The sequence below is a fragment of the Hyaena hyaena genome, unplaced genomic scaffold, assembly GCF_003009895.1.
Source record: "Hyaena hyaena isolate Hyena2069 unplaced genomic scaffold, ASM300989v1 scaffold_86, whole genome shotgun sequence".
Taxonomy (NCBI): Eukaryota; Metazoa; Chordata; class Mammalia; order Carnivora; family Hyaenidae; genus Hyaena; species Hyaena hyaena.
Window position 1 is genome coordinate 3,163,507 of NW_024080721.1, and position 16,931 is coordinate 3,180,437.

Genomic DNA, 16,931 nt, shown 5'->3' on the forward strand with positions numbered 1-16,931 from the left:
CCAATAAGTGTGAGGCAGGCTTCAAAGCTGGTCCATTGGACTCCAGAATTGTTTCTGCCATACTGCACTGTCTACCATTACATCAAATGAGAACCAAAAATGTATTTGAAGTGAATAAATAGTAAGTTTCACTTTCTAATCATTATAAGCACATTTGGGTTTTCTCTTTTAAATTAGAAAAAAAAAATCCATGGGGCACCTGGGTGGCTCAGTCAGTTGAGCTTCCAGATCTTGACTTCAGTCTCATGGTTCGTGGGTTCTAGCCCCGTGTCAGGCTCTCTCCCTCTCGCTCTGCCCTCCCCCTGCTCTCTCTCTCCCTTAAAATAAATAACCTTTTTAAAAAAATCCATGAATTATGTTACAGAGTTGAAAGCCATCCCTCTCTTGGGCAGTAGCTTGTACATGGAAATTCAATAATTTCATTCTTGTTTCATTCTTTGCCAGCATGGACTTTGCCAGTTTCCTGCCGAAGGTCCCAATTTTTAGCAAAATGTAATCACCACAGTCATATCTACAGCAGCCTTAGTGATAGTCCTTGGAAAAATTCTTGGTGGAAGCCATGTTGTTAGGGGAATCTACTGGCTGCAAAAGGTTACTTCCCTCCGAAGTCGATTTAGAGCAACGGTTGTCGATCCTGACTGCACCTTAGAGTCACCTGGGGAGCTTTAAAATCTCTGCCGCTCATGCTGTACCTAGACCATTAAATCATAACCTCTTGGGGTGGGATCCAAACCTCAGGGCTTTTTAAAGCTCTTAAGTGACTCCAATGCACAGCCAAGGCAGAGAGTCATTGATTTAGAGCTCTAAACACCTTATTGCAGGGAGGGGTTACCCCAAGAGGCCAGGAGTTCAATGAACTACCTACTTTCATCCATGACTGTATGCCAAGGTCACCTCAGAGTGTTTCTCTCCTCACCTGAGCTTTTTCCAGCCTAGGAGATGCAGAGATGGGCAAGAAATTATGACTTCCTCATGGTGTTCCCTGCAGCTTTAATATGTGGAAAATGGGCCAAAATAAGATTCCTTCTGAAGAGGAGAAAGTCTGGTAATGTGTAGAATCTCATTCCCAGAACACTGAATTTCTCCACAAAAGTGGAAAGAATAGCCAGACGACCCTCCACCTCCTTTACCTTTGTCCTTAGACTGTGTAGGGAGTTCTTTTCATTGTGGCGAAATGGTAATTTGATCTTGGAGATTCCAGCTGACCATCAGCAAGGATTAGAAAATGGAACCAAATCATGGGGTGCCTGGTGGCTCAGTCGGTTAAGCGTCCGACTTCAGCTCAGGTCTAGATCTCATGGTCTGTGAGTTCAAGCCCCATGTCCAGCTCTGTGCTGACAGCTCAGAGCCTGGAGCCTGCTTCGGATTCTGCATCTCCCTTTCTCTCTACCCCTCATCCACTCACACACTGTCTTTCTTTCTCAGAGATAAAAAAAGAAGAAGAAGAAAATGGAACGGAATCAGAAAGCTTGGGTCCAACTTCCTTTTTTTGACTTATCTGTGTTTTGTAACCATGGAGGAGTCACAGCATTGCTGGGGCTGAGTTTGCACAGCTGCAAGTCATAAATGACTAAACCCAGCACTCGAGAGATGACCTGAAGAGCCAGACACTATTATCAACTAAATGTGCTTATCAGCAAAGCAATTAATCCTATCTTTTTGATATAGAACATTCCTTCAGACATGACTATCTGCTCTTACTTGGGAATTCCACTGCCCTCTTTTTCGCCAAATGCCTTCTCAATGCCATGTTCCATAAACATGAAGTGTCACAGACAAACTTGTTTCTGGGAACTTCTGTTACATGGAAAATATGATCAGGTTCCTGAACTCCTGAACATGCATTTACATTTTTTTTCTTTTAAATGTTTATTTAATTTTGAGAGAGAGAGAGAGAGAGAGAGAGAGAGAGCGAGCATGAGTGGGGGAGGGGCAGAGAGAGAAGGAGACCGAGTCGGAAGCAGGCTGCAGGCTCTGAGCTGTCAGCACAGAGCCTGATGTGGGGCTCGAACTCATCAACCACAAGATCACGACCTGAGCCCAAGTCACTTAACCAACTGAGCCACCCAGGCGCCCTCTGAACATGCTTTTAATAGCTTAAAAGGCTAATTAACTGCAGACCAATGAGTCATGCATTTTTTCTCTTTTTTATCCATTCATCCGAGATTTGAGTGCTAAAGAGACTGTGGGTTTAGAAAAATAAAAATATTCATGAAGAAATCAAAGACACATCTTCAACTTATGGTTTCTGAATTTCAGAATTATTGCCTCCAATAATTCCCTCAGATGTTTATGTCAGTGTGTTTAGTTTATATATTATTTGTATCATGTGGTTATTTTATAATATATAATAGTATATTTATATAACATATATGTACTACATTGTCTGTTTTAAGAGGCTTGTCTACTGGATTATTGTCTGTAATGTGCCAGGGTTAATTAAATTAATAATTTCACTACCATCATCATTTTTAGGATTAGGCCCTCTCAAAATCATTAGACAAAAAAAAATTCATTTGCAAACTGTGTATCCAAATATGTACATGAATATAGTTAGAAGTTTAAGGAAAATTTTATTTCGGTTTGGACTAAAAGGAGAAGCTCCTTAGAGTTTAACAAATTAAAAAATATTTCTTTCAATGTTTGTTTATTTTTGAGAGAGAGAGAGAAACAGAGCACGAGCGGGGTAGGGTCAGAGAGAGAGGGAGACACAGAATCCGAAGCAGGCTCCAGGCTCCCAGCTGTCAGCACACAGCCCAGTGCAGGGCTTGAACTCAAGAGCTGTAAGATCACAACCCGAGCAGAAGTCAGACGCTTAACCGACTGAGCCACCCAGGCACCCCAAGTTTAACAAATTTTTTCTATTTCTGAGAGAGAGAGAGAGAGAGAGTGAGCAGGGGAGGGTCAGAGAGAGAGGGAGATACAGAATCTGAAGCAGGCTCTAGGCTCTGAGGCGTCAGCACAGAGCCCAACGCGAGGCTCAAACCCACGAACCGTGTGATCATGACCTGAGCCGAAGTCGGACGCTTAACCCACTGAGCCACCCAGGTGCCCCAAGTTTAACAAACTTTCAACCTGAAATATTTCCACCAGAATATAGGTTTTCATAACTGTAAAAAGTAATAATGATCAAAAATAATATGATGTTTAAAGTGTGCCATCTTACTGAATGTCGAGTAAAGCCTCACACTACAGAGCTAAAATATGGATTGCTTTTTGGACAAGGAGTCACTGATCACAAGGCAAGCATTAAGCTTCTGTGACATTAGCAGTTACCACAAAATCAGGAAGAAAACACGGAGGGTCAACCAGAACTAGAGCATTATAAGAAAGTAAGCAGTCAGGATGCGCGTCGCTCGATATCGTATTGCTGCGAGCATGGCATCAACTACACACTGAAGCGTCTTCCTGAATCTTCCACACAGTGTCATAAGTGCATAGCCTGCTGGGGCCGGTCTGGGACTGAGAGTTGGCAGGGGCTGAAGTTCAGATGAAGCGATGAGAAGTTCTTTTCAATGTGGTTTGTTTCCATCTGGGTGTCCTCATGAAAACAAGCTCTCGGCATTTTGCGGGAAGCACGGGAGACCCGGGGAATCCCTTCCTGTACCCCCTTTGGGTGTGGAGTCAAAACCTCAACAAACGAGGAATAAAAATGAGGGTGAGAGGCCACATACGGGACTCACGGAAAGGTGGTGACAGCGGCAAAGTAGGAGTGTGTCCACAGCTACAGCTCAGCTCCAGCCGCCCTGGCTGTGTGGAAAGCTACTGGATTCTGCATCGCCATTGGATTTGTTGGGAACGCTCTTAATTTTTAAACGTTGGCAACAGATTCAAAACATCTTTTAAACTACGCTCTGGATTTTTTTTAAGTTTCTTTTATTTTTTTTTTATTTTGAGAAAGAGAGCAAGAGAGCAAGCAGGGGAGGGGCAGAAAGAGGGAGACGGGATCCCAAGCAGATTGTCAGCACAGAGTCCAACACGAGACTCGAACTTAGGAACCGTGAGATCCTGACTTGAGCCAAAATCAAGAGTCGAAGGCTTAACCGACTGAGCCATCCAGGCGTCCCTAAAACATGTTCTAGATTTTAAAACTGCATCCACAGGCTGAATAAGCCCATGGGCCACTAGTTTAGGACCTACCTCTGTCGTAGACCAGAGAATGAACTAACTTATTTGTCTATTTATTCCAGGTCTGCCTTCCTTGAAAACCTAGAACCTTGTTTTCATGCTCCAGTGCAGTTACCGAAACCCACCTTTGCAGGCTAAAAGCTTTTTGCATATAAAGCAATGGGGGTCTTGGTTCTTTGTATTTAATAACCCTCGTAATGTTGTCTTCTTTGTCTTCATGTGAGGATTTGCTAAGAAAGCATGAACATAAAACACCATCAGTCAATTCCCTTTTCAATGTTCCACGACAGGACCTTTCATAGGCTTGTTTATTAACACCTGTGGGTGTCGCCGGACGGCAATAATCGGAGGGCTGGTGAACTCGCTCGGCTGGGTATTGAGTGCCTATGCGGCAAACGTGCATTATCTCTTCATTACCTTTGGCGTGACAGCTGGTAAGCACAGTGATTTTTCTTAAACTTGATTTTAAATACATTTGTTGGGCATTTTGGCAATGAATAATTGTGGAGAAAAGAGACCCATTAAAATATTTTGTCCTCTGTCTCCTCCACCCCTCCCCACCATATACTCCAGGAAACACTTTTTAATATAAGATATTAAATATGCCTTAAGGGTGGAAAAACAACCTAACGAGTGTACTGGACCTTCCTATGAGAATCTCATTGAATTTCCCATGATTGGTTCTAAGTGCTAGTCTTCTTTCTTATGAGGAACGGGAAAAGGAAGGTAATAATACAATTCAAAATAATTCACATAGGTGAACAGACCAAATGTTGAGAGAATTAATAACATACTCTCATTTAAAAATTTTTTAAATGTTTATTTTTGAGAGAGAGAGAGAGTGAGAGAGAGAGAGAGAATGAGCAGGGAGGGGCAGAGAGAGAGGGAGACACAGAATCGGAAGCAGCTCTGGGCTCTGTGCTGATTCCAGGCTCTGAGCTGTCAGCACAGAGCCCGACGCGGGGCTTGAACTTATGCACCATGATATCATGACCTGAGCTGAAGTCGGACGCTTGACCGACTAGCCACCCAGGCGCCCCAACGTACTCTCATTTAATAAGTGCAGAATGGAGCATGAATCATTGAATAATTATTTTCTCCTTCAGCCCCATTCAAATGAATGAAATAGCAACAAAATCCACATATCTGTAGAGACTCAGAGAGAAGCAAATCCCAAACAAAGAGTGTCACTGCCCCGTGAATAGGTTAAGAATTGGCTACCAGGCAGCGTGGTTTGCGTATCCATTCTGCAAAATACATTCCCAGCCGTAATTTCCTTTATCAACAGGTAGCAGAATTCACACAGATAGGAAGGCATTTCTTACTCGTGCAATTGTATTGCAGTGAACCAGCACGACTTTCCTCTTTGAGTAGAGAGCTTCAATCCTAATAAATGACATGTCAATGACAGTGTTGGAAGAGGAGTTACATGTTAGAATTTGGAAGTCTTGCTTTTTTTCCCCCACTTATTATCTGTGTGACTTTGGGCAAATTACTTAACCTACTTAGATCTCAGTTTACTTATCTGCTACATGGGATAATGAAGAGTGCTCGGTTTACAGCATCATTGAAAGGATTGAGATAATCTGTATTAAGCTGTGGCAGTGCTTACCACAAAATAGTCGTTATCCTCAGTTAGTGTTAGATGATGTGTAATTGTTATACAGAATGTAGCATTTTATTGTAGTATAAGCTTAAGTGCCTACTTTATGATAGCAGGAGACCTGAACACGGAAACCTGCCCTCGGAATAAGTTGGCAGGCTTCTTCTCTGTAAGTTTCATTTATCCACATAAAACATTTCTGTGTCTTTCGAATCCTAGTTTGAAAACCACTGATCTGAAGGACTTGGTAACAGTTCTGAAAGAAAACTTAAGATGTTTGCCCTGAGTAGTTTAGCCACTTTCCCCCATAGGGTCCAATGAATAGAGCCAACACAGGGATTTTGATACAACAGGTGAGGAAATAAACATTCCTGCTCAGACCAAAGAGCCACGCCGGGGTCTCTGGGCAGACATGTGGGGCCCCCTGTAACTTGATGTGGTGCTATTTGGTTTTACAGACTATGACTTGATCCTAAAAACTGGGATTTGAGGTTCATTCTCATCATTCAGAGATTTCTTTGATTAGATTATTTGCTTAAATGAACTTTATTTCTGGCCGTTAATTGTTTTTGACCTTCAAATAATATTGTTTCCACATTCATTCATTTACTTATTTCATTCACTTACTTATTCAACAAATATTTCTGGGTCTAAAGAAGTAGGGAGGAAATCAAGAGGCTAGTGAAAGGAAACTATCTTGAGACACGCTATGGCTCCCACCTTTTATACAGGAAATACCCGAAGAAAGTCTCAGAAAAAAAAATGGTATCCACCTCCCCCACAAATATATATCTAACTATATTTAACTAGAAAATCCTGCTAAATCAGTTAGCTTACATATGCAAAGCCCTGGGCTGTCATTACAATTTACATTTGAAAAACACTTTATTGATATCCTTCTTCACTCCAAAAAGTATTTGAGACAGATTTCTTTGTATCTCTCTTTTTTTGAACACCTAGACAATTAAAACCGTGTAGGAATTTCCTCCTATAAGGCAGAAAAATAATGTCTGTTTGAGTACCTTAATCAGCCAAGGGAGTCTGGAAACACGTCTTCAGATTACCAGCGCTCCATTTTCTTAAGCCTGTCTCCTGAGGACACCTTTTCCCCCATCCACACTGACCCAGGACCACGGGATTTTCTCTCCCCTTCTGAGCCTCTTTCCTCCACCATGTTGGTCAGGCTGTAACCCCGCCTCCAAACTTGAGTCTGGAGGAGAATGATTCCAGGGCCCTGCCCTGGGCTGAACATTAGCAGGGTCTTGCTTGATCCCTGGGCTCGAGCTGCATTTCCCCAAGGCCTGTCCTATAAGCTCATGGAATAATTCTGCCCATTACTGACAGTAAAGCCACCTCAGGAAAGGGGATGAGGCTGTTAAGGGCACGAATAGTGTAACAGGGAAGTAAGTACTTGTAACGTTGGGCCTGGATTTTTTTCCCCCTCATACATGAGATTGTTACGCACACTGAGTTAGAATTAATGCTTATGCTTAGGTACCTTGGTTCTCTTCCTATTAATCATTTGATTCTGCTGTCGTATAGAAATCCATAACCACCTTTAATTTAGGATGTTGGTTATTGTCAGTAACAAATCCCGTTTTTTAAAAAATTAAACTTACTTTGTGCTCTCAGCAAAATCCAGACGATGACAAATTTCATGGGACAAATGACCCAGTTTTCTCAACAAGTAAATTTCAAGAAAAAACCCCAGAAATTTCAAGAGGCTTAAAAATACATAGCAACAAATAGCACTGAGAGGGCCTTATTTGGATCCTGATTAAACAAACAAGTTTTTAAGAAAATATAGTCATTTATGAGACATTTAGAAATTCAAACACTTTCTGGATATGTCATGATATCAAGAAATTCTTCGGGGCGCCTGGGTGGCTTATTCGGTTAAGCGTCCGACTTTCACTGAGGTCATGATCTTGTGGTTCGTGGGTTCTAGCCCCGCGTCAGACTCTGTGCTGACTGCCAGCTCAGAGCCTGTAGCCTATTTCAGTCTGTATCTTCCTCTCTCTCTGACCCTCCCCTGCTCACGCTCTCTCTCTCTCTCTCTCTCTCCTAGAAATAAATAAAAATATTAAAAAAAGAAAAAGAAATTCTTCATTTTGGGGGCACCTGGGTGGCTCAGTCGGTTAAGCATCTGACTTTGCACTGACAGTGCAAAGCCTGCTTGAGATTCTCTCTCTCTCTTTACACCTCCCCTGCTCACACTCTCTCTTTCTCAAAAGAAAAAACCCCAGGTGGGGGCTGCATAACCACAGCTAATTTTGGGTTATTGTGAAAACCAAATCAATTAAAGCCTATACAGCAACTGGCCCATCATTAGCACTCAGTTAATGGTAATTAGTATTGTATTTGCATATATGCTGCTCTGGTCTTTTAAGTTCAGGTAATTCTAAAACTATTAAATGATGCCGAACTAAGGAGGCTTCGGCTCTGGGGAGCAACATCAGCCAGAGTCTCTTTCATACTATCATGCCGCCATTTTCATGTCAGGAGGCCTTAAGCATTATGGCGCCCCATGGTCATTGAAGTGGGTCTTATGGTTTCCCTCTGTCTATACCTAGAAGTTAAGAATGCAAACCACAGCCTCCTGGCCAGCATTTTGTTTCATTTCATTTCATTTTTTAAAATCGATTTCTTTGTTTAGAGCCGTTTTCAGTTCTCAGCAAGATCGAGCGGAAAGCACAGTTAGTTCTCATATCCCCCTGCCCCCAACACCCACAGTCTCCCCCACCAGCATTTTAATTTAGTCAATGGAAACACAAACTGTTCCAGTTTATTAAGAAAGAGAGCAGTAAAAATCAGAGATACAAGTGAGTATTACGTGGTTTTGACGTCCATTCGCTGAGTATGTTTATGGGTACATTCCTTTTATTCTTCCTATTAATTTGGGAACAAGTGGACCCGTTCCTGAGGCTTCTGCAAATTGCCTGCAATTGCTCTTCATCCGCTTGTTCATAAGTACTTAGTGCAATTAGCACTGACAGCAGGGCCCTCGGCATCCATTTATTCATTCATTCATCCATCTTCTCATGCATGCATTCATTCTGATATTCTGATGTGGCCATGCTGGCTCATTTCGTTATTGGAGTAAACTGTGCTGCAAAGCCTTCTAGGGAAATGAGGGACTAGAAACTTCCATGGATGACCCACTCCGGGCTTACCCACTGAGCTTCTTTGTTACAAACATTATTATTTCTTTGTGTAAAAAAAAAATAGCATAGATGGGCACGTGGGTGGCTCAGTCGGTTACACATCCGACTTCGGCTCAGGTCATGATCTCCCGGTTTATGGATTTGAGCCCTTGTAGGGCTTTGTGCTGACAGCTTAGAGCCTGGAGCCTGCTTCAGATTCTCTGTTTCACCCTCTCTCTGCCCCCTCCTCTGCTCAAGCTCTGTCTCTCTGTCTCTCTCAAAAATAAACATTAAAAAAAATTTTTTTTAAGTAGCATAGAGACTAATATAATGAAACGCTGCCAATTCTGGAGCCGTCCATTTATATTGTGCTGTGTGCTCTTTCTCCCCATCCAACCGGCGCAGGCTTTGGAAGCGGGATGGCCTACCTGCCGGCAGTGGTCATGGTGGGAAGGTACTTTCAGAAGAGACGCGCCCTTGCCCAGGGCCTCAGCACCACGGGGACAGGGTTTGGCACCTTCCTCATGACGGTTTTGCTGAAGTACCTGTGCGCGGAGTACGGCTGGCGGAACGCGATGTTCATCCAAGGCGCCGTGTCCTTAAACTTGTGCGTTTGCGGGGCGCTCATGAGGCCCCTCTCTCCTGGGAATGAGCGCGACCACCCGGGAGGGAAAGATGCCCAGGTGGGCCTGGCTCACTCCCCTGGATCTAAGTCCAGTGGACAGCTGGGCGGAGCAGAAGAGAAGGGTGGCAGGCCCGGGAACGAGGAGACCCTCGGTGACCTCCCCGGCCAGGCGTGCCAGGAGAAGGCAGGGCACAGACAGAACATGGGCGCCTTTCGGGTTCTGAAGACGGCGAGCCGGCTGACCAGGAGAGTCAAGAAGGGCTTCCGAGACTGGTACTCAGGCTATTTTGGAGCAGCCTCGCTCTTTACTAATCGAATGTTTGTCGCCTTTATTTTCTGGGCTTTGTTTGCCTACAGCAGCTTCGTTATCCCTTTCATCCACCTCCCAGAAATAGTCAATTTGTATAATTTATCCGAGCAAAACGACGTTTTCCCTCTGACCTCAATTATAGCAATAGTGCATATCTTTGCAAAAGTGGCCCTGGGCGTTGTGGCCGACTTACCTTGCATCAGCGTTTGGAATGTCTTCCTGATGGCCAACTTCACCCTCGTCCTCAGCATTTTCATCCTGCCGTTGGTGCACACCTATGCCGGCCTGGCGGTCATCTGCGCGCTGATAGGGTTTTCTAGCGGCTATTTCTCCCTAATGCCCGTAGTGACTGAAGACTTGGTGGGGATCGAGCACCTGGCCAACGCCTATGGCATCATCATCTGTGCCAACGGCATCTCCGCGCTGCTCGGACCACCGTTTGCAGGTAAACCATACAAGGTTTTAAGAGCTTAGAGTACGTGGAGAGAGCTAGGCTGTGTTCTCCTTTGTGCTTTGAAGCCCAAGAAAGAAGTCCCCATTTGTGTACATGCGCCTTTTTCTTCCCATTCGGGCCCCCCAACTTCTCATTTGTAAATGTCAGCAAGGTAATGGTTATTCTTTCTGGTAGAAGCAGATTAACTTTAGATCCGTGTCTGCAAGCTAAGTGGCCAGGCTAGTAACGTGGGCAATGGAATAGTGCCGAAGCCCTACCCATCTGGAGGAGGCAGCCTCCACCCCCCTCCTACTGGTTACTGTCACCAAGAAATTTGGAAAATTCTTGTCAGATCTTCCATTGTTAGTGGTGGTGTTGTTTTCAAAGAAAAACTAGGACTTGGGCTCTTAGGTAACATTTCCAGATTTTTCTTAATTAAATTTAATAATTTATTTTTTGAGAGAGAGAGAGAGAGAGAGCATGAGCAGGGGAGAGACAGAGAGAGAGAGATGGAGAGAGAGAGAGAGAGAGAGAGAGAGAGAATCCCAAGGAGGCTCCATGCTCAGTGTGGAGCCTGATACCAGGCTTCATCTCACAACTGTGAGATCATGACCTGAGTCAAAATCAAGAGTTGCACGCTTAACTGACTGAGCCCCCCAGATGTCCCTATTTTATTTCAATTGAAATATAGTTGGCATGCCACATGACATTAGTTTCAGGTGTATAACATGGTGGCTCAACAAGGGTGTACATTATGCAATGCTCATTATGATGAGTGTCATTACCCGAACATTTCCAGATTTTTAAGACACTATATGTAGATCCAATACAACATACCTAGGAGCTGGACCTAGCCCTGTGGCAGATTCTTGTCGCTGCTCTGATAATTGCCACAGACTTATGGGCTTAAAACAATACAGACTTAGTACCTTATAGTTGTAGGGATCAGGAGGCTGAATTGGATCCCAGTGGGCTAAAAGCAAGGTAGCAGCAGAACTGCCTTCTTTCTGGAAGCCGTAGGGAGGAATCCATTTTTTTTGCCCTTCACAGCTTCTGGAGACTGCCTGCATTTGTGGTTCTCAGTCCCTTTCTCCATCTTCTAAGCCAGCAACACAGCGTGTTCTCATCTTTCTCAGACTCTCTTGCTTCCTTCTTTCACATGGGTTACATTGGGTCTGTTGGACCACCCAAGATAATCGCCATCTCAGGGTCCTTAACTCAACCGCATCTGCCACGTTTCTTTTGCCACATAAGGACACATTCACAAGTTCCAGGGACTAGGATGTGAGCAGCTGGGGAGAGTCGGAGCATTCTGCCCACCGGAGGCCCAGAGGTCACCAGGTGACAGCATCCGGGGCAAGCTCTCTTGCACGTGTTCACCTGAGTTCAGTGGAGAACTTGATTCTTGCAGTGGGCGTACCAGATATCACAGGTACTCAGGAGCCCTACGGCAGCCGGAGCTCTCTCTGTACCTGCTGTTTGTGGGAAAACATATCGGCAGATAGACTCAGCCCCCAAGAGACCAGGTACTGGGCGAAGGTGACAAGGTCAACCCTCTGTCCAAAGATTGGAGGCAGGAGCCCACGTAGTGTGGCCGCAGCTGGGGCCAAACATCAACAGATAGGCACCATCTAGAGGTGGCTGTCAGGGCTGCCGGGTCAGGGCCGGTAGCTGTCGTCAGAGCTGCCAGAGATTTTGTGCAGTGTTTTAAACTGACTTGGTAGAGCCTCATTTGTTCAGGTGGCTCTACCCCCCACCCCCTTGTCTGGCCCCTCCTTGCCCTTTATTCTCATATCCCCTGCAGGAATTCCTCTACCAGAGAACCCCGTGGTTGCAGGACAAAGCCCTCCCCTCCCCTCCCTTCCCAGTGTCTCTAGGGATCATATAGTCATCTCCTATCCGAAGGCTCCACCAGCAGAAGGCTTGTGTCAACACATTCATTTTGAAGTCTCCCCCAGGATTTGAAATTCAAGAAATCATGGCTTTTTGCCTCTACAGCTGATAACACTGGCCGCTGGCTGATAAAGGCTTAAGACCCAAGACTCAGTTTAGGAGTAAACCTACCAGCTACATGTGGGGCTGCTCCCGTTCTCTGCCCGAACACAGACATGCAGGAGCAGCATTTCTAGGTGACAGTGATTAACTAGCAGTGCAGCAAACCAGACGGGCAGTGGAAAAGCCAGAACTGGCACAGTGATCATGCAGAATTTTCTCTCAGGGATGTAGAACATCCCTGAGATGTTGGCTATAAGAGAACACCCCGCCAAGGGTAGCTTAAACAGAGATTTAGTTTTGTAGCATAATCAGAAGTCTATAATTCAGAGATCTGGATGGTACTAGGACAGTGTCTCCAAGATCCTCCTGGCCTTTTCCTTATGCTAATTGCCTCATGGCCACACAACGGCTGCTGCAGCTCCAGCCCCTACATTTCATTTATAAGGAGGAATATGGGAACAACGGCTCAGTTTCAGCAGACTTCCATTTCTATCTGATTGGCCAGAACTGTGTCACGCAGCCAGTCCAAGCTTCGAGGGAGCTGTATTTTGCCTCCCAGCCTCTGCACTAGAGGAAGGAAAGGAGGAAAGAATTGACAGAATTGGATCAGACAACCAATGATACCTTCCAGAGATGTTAAATTGAAGTCTCCATTAAAGGGATGGGAACATTATCAGTGGCTCATCTACTCTCTAGTTGAAAGTTCTTCAGACATACTGTATTTGGAAATGGAATCTGTTGTTGATGGTTCTTTTCATGATCCAGGCGTACTTTCTGCTCTAATGGTCAGTCTGGGGTTATTTTTATACGGATCCACCGGATTCCAATAGCAACATCACAACACAGCTGTGAAGTGTGGCACGAGCAATTCATGATCAATGTTAACTAAAGCACCCAAGTTGGCCAGCATGGTTTTCCATTTGCGTGGTCACGTCCTTCTCACTGATTTGCATTCTAGGGCACTTTTTTGAGTGGAAGAGAAAGGAATTAGAACCCGAAGCAGGGAGTTACACCCAACCCTCAAGTCATCAGATGTTATCTCTGCCTGCTTCAAGGTTCCTTCCTAGAAGTGGCTTCTGTAGCTGAATGCGATGGTAGAAACCACTGTATTAATGGTTAATAACGATCTATGAATGGGTGCCGAAGGCTGCCATAGGGGCTATAAAATCAGTATTCTGCTGTGTGTCTCCAGGCCACCAGCCAAAGGGGATTTTCCTTCTTTTTGTTTGTTTCTCCATCTTGCACCAAACTCACGCACTAAGGATGCTCAATAACATCAGTGGCTAACTGCACTGTGTTTAGTTCATTGACTTTCCAGGCCAAGGAGCCAACATCACAATCAGATGCAAGCCCAGTCTTTTGTGTATCGTAGTTCAGAAGTGACTGGCAATATGACTGACCAAATTGCCCCATTAAAATCTTGCTAGAAATTCAAGGTGGGCTGGAAATGATTACTTAGCGGGGTTTGCTACAGGGAAAATGATTGTTCACATTACCTTTTTCTCTTTTAATGGGTTCAGAAATGAATGTGTTTTCCATTTTCCAAAGTGGTTTCTACTGACATTAAAAAATCTGGGACCATTTGGTAGCATGTTAGACAGTTACACAGTTCCATTTAGGAGAAGAATATACAATAAGATATTGAACAGACATTGCAGCCCTGTCATTTAGCAACATGAACTTCTTGGTCTAATTCATTTCTAATATTGTTGGGCATTCACTTCATCTCTTTTAAAAATGTAATAATAGTAGATACTTTTCTAGATGTTTCCAATGTAAAATATAGCAAAACTTGGCCACCAGATTTGATTAAGAATCTATACATACATACTTCTTCTATTTGCCTGAAGTATAACAGTTTGCAATGTTTTTCATCAAAAGCTGGGAACACCTATTTAATAAATAAGAAAACATCTGTCATTCCTCATTTGACAGACTCCAATGAAACGTGAATGCAATTTCATAGGGAACCAGGCTTTACTTGGAAGCTGCTGATTTGAATTGATGGTTGAATCGGGGTTGCCAAGGATGCCAGCCTCCAAACCCAAGGAACTGAGATCGTATCTATAGGGCGGATGAGGTGGGCTGAAGGACGAATGAGGTGGTCAGCTTGTCAGAAACATCGTTTCTCTGAAGAGTTATGTCCCTGTGTGCAGAGGATCAAAGCACATGGTAAAGTCCTGTCTCTTCTGACCTGCTTTGCATCTGATGCAGGAATGGATTAAATTCAGAGGCAGAAATGTTAAAAGTAGGCACCAAAGAGAAACGGCAGGAGCCAGAGTCATTTAAAAATAAATCCTTAAAGTTTGGGGCTCCTGGGTGGCTCAGCGGATTAAGTGTCTGATTCTTGATTTCAGCTCAGGCCGCGATCTTACAGTTCGTGAGTTTGAGCCCTGAACTGGGCTCTGCACTGATAGTGTGAAGCCTGCTTGGGATTCTCCCTCTCCATCTGCCCCTCTTCTGTTTGCATGCATGTGCATGCTCTCTCTCTCTCTCTCTCTCTCAATAAAGAAGTAAATAAATAAGAAACTACAAAAAATTGTGTGTGACTTGCCCATGGTTAAGCTTGGGGCTACAGAGAAGAGAAGTAGGTAGGGCGCACATCACAGAGCCCTGGGAACTTATTTCAACCACTTCAAACAAAAAAGTAAAGGAACTACATACAAATAAATTTTCCAATCAGTTAAGATGTTGTCTTATTTCTGAGATCCATTTGCAGCAGCAGGGGGTAGGTCAGCTCATTCCAGTTGTAAACTGTTGGTTATTCTTTCTACTCTGTCCCTTGATCATATGAAAAGCACAGATTTAACAATTGAAATGACACGGTCACCATTCATAGGGGATGAGTGGAGTATAAGAAGCTCATTTGTATTTACTGATTGTTTTTATAATAATCAGTAGCTTATTACTGTAGCTTATAGATAGTCCTGTCACATAGTCTGTTTGTGGAGACAGAGCACTGCGTTATCTGCAAGCCGACCCTTCACTGCATAGTTCACAGTGGCGCACAGGTGTTCAGTGGGAACACAGAGCCAAGTTGGGTGCGGTCTCGTTCATCTGTGTCAGAGCCCCTTCTGATTCCGTTCTGAAGCCACATCTGCCTCTGGTGTTCAATCTTCCCTTGTCTCAAATCAGAGATTAAGAAAAACTGAGACATTTTACTAAACTACATTTTCTTCTTTTGTATGTTTATATCAAATAACAAACTCAAAAGAGCTGGTTAACATCTAAAGTGTATCCCGAGCCCACCGCTTTTGAGTGGTTAAAATATATCAACGGTTCAGGAAGTCAAGTGTCTGTTTTTCCTTGTGACTACCTTTACTCACCCAGGCGCATTAATTATGCAAGAGAAAATAGGTGAAGAGAAACAGACAAGAGCCGGGAAGTCAGAAGTACTGGTCAACACATTTAGCAGTTGCTTTCGTGTAGCTATTTGCGGGTGGGAGAAGGTTTAGTTGCATTTATGCATTCATTTGCCAGTTGGTTTTGAAAAGATATTTTTGAAAAGTGGTCACGAATACTACCTTTCGTCATTAAATCACTTCTCTTTTCCTTATGTCTTTGCTAATTAATGTACTTGGGCTTCTGAAAAAAAGTGAATGTTTGAAATTTACATTTTTACTGTAAATGAAATTCTTGTGGTTGATTTAATCCTCTTAGCTTGCATGGCTTGGCTACGTGGGTACTATGGCATGTGACTGATTCTTAGACTTAATCACTGGAGTGTAATTGTATTTCCTAGTTTCTGAGACTTTTTTTTTCTTCACATTTTAACATCTCTGAATTGGAATGCATTTTACAGAACCCTAAGACATTGAATCATATTTCACCTGACAAGGATATTTTTTTCTTATTGCTACATAAGATAATGATGCATCATGAAATTCATGGTGTCTTAGAGTCCATGAAATATAATAGTATTTTACAGAGTGCCTAGTAAGATGAGTATATGAAAGCTTTAGATTATAATATTAAAGTATGATTTTTTAAAAACTGATAGTTTAGTCAGCACTGAAGTCTATCTCCTTGACAATTTCAAGTTCTTTATGTATATAATTATTAAAGTTTTATAGCTGTTAATGTGAATTTCATAAAACATGGAAAATTGTATTCTTTCTAGAATAGATGTTTACTCTCAAACATTTCATAGTAAATGAAAGTTCAAATGTCTTTTTCTCAGCCTCTTTTGATATACACTAGAAACTTCTTCAGAAGGGTTTTGAAGGTTTGAGAAAAGATTTGTGGTTGTATTTGTGAAGAAAAAGAAAATCATTGGGTTCACTTGTCGACTGCTAGCTTTGGGCCAGCCTGAGAGACCCTGAGAGCTGCGAGTCACCTCCCAAGCACTGAGAGCTCTGGCTTACGCAGCCTGGGCTTAAAAATGGCTAAATGAAGGGCACCTGGGTGACTCACTCGGTTAAGCATCCAATTTCTGCTCGGACCATGATTTCATGGCTTGTGGGTTCAAGCTGCACATTGGGCTCTGTGCTACAGCTCAGAGCCTGGAGCCTGCTTCAGATTCTGTGTCTCCCTCTCTCTCAGTCTCTTCCTTGCCCACGCTCTGTCTCTCTTTATCTCAAAAATAAATAAACATTAAAAAAAAACTTTTGAAGAATGACTAAATGAAATGTTTGGGGCATTACATGACCTATAAGTAAATTTTTATAGAAATTTACTTATACAGAAGCAGTAAT

General features: G+C 43.4%; 1 protein-coding gene across 2 annotated transcripts in view; it reads left to right on the forward strand.

The window, feature by feature from the left end:
* SLC16A14 (solute carrier family 16 member 14) overlaps positions 1-16,931 on the forward strand; it is a 32,178-nt gene that overhangs the window by 12,644 nt on the left and 2,603 nt on the right. For both annotated transcript variants that reach the window (XM_039234603.1, XM_039234604.1), the window contains exons 3-4: positions 4,419-4,562; positions 9,280-10,254. In XM_039234603.1, the coding sequence (XP_039090534.1) occupies positions 4,419-4,562; positions 9,280-10,254 (1,119 nt within the window). The remainder of the gene's footprint in view (positions 1-4,418; positions 4,563-9,279; positions 10,255-16,931) is intronic.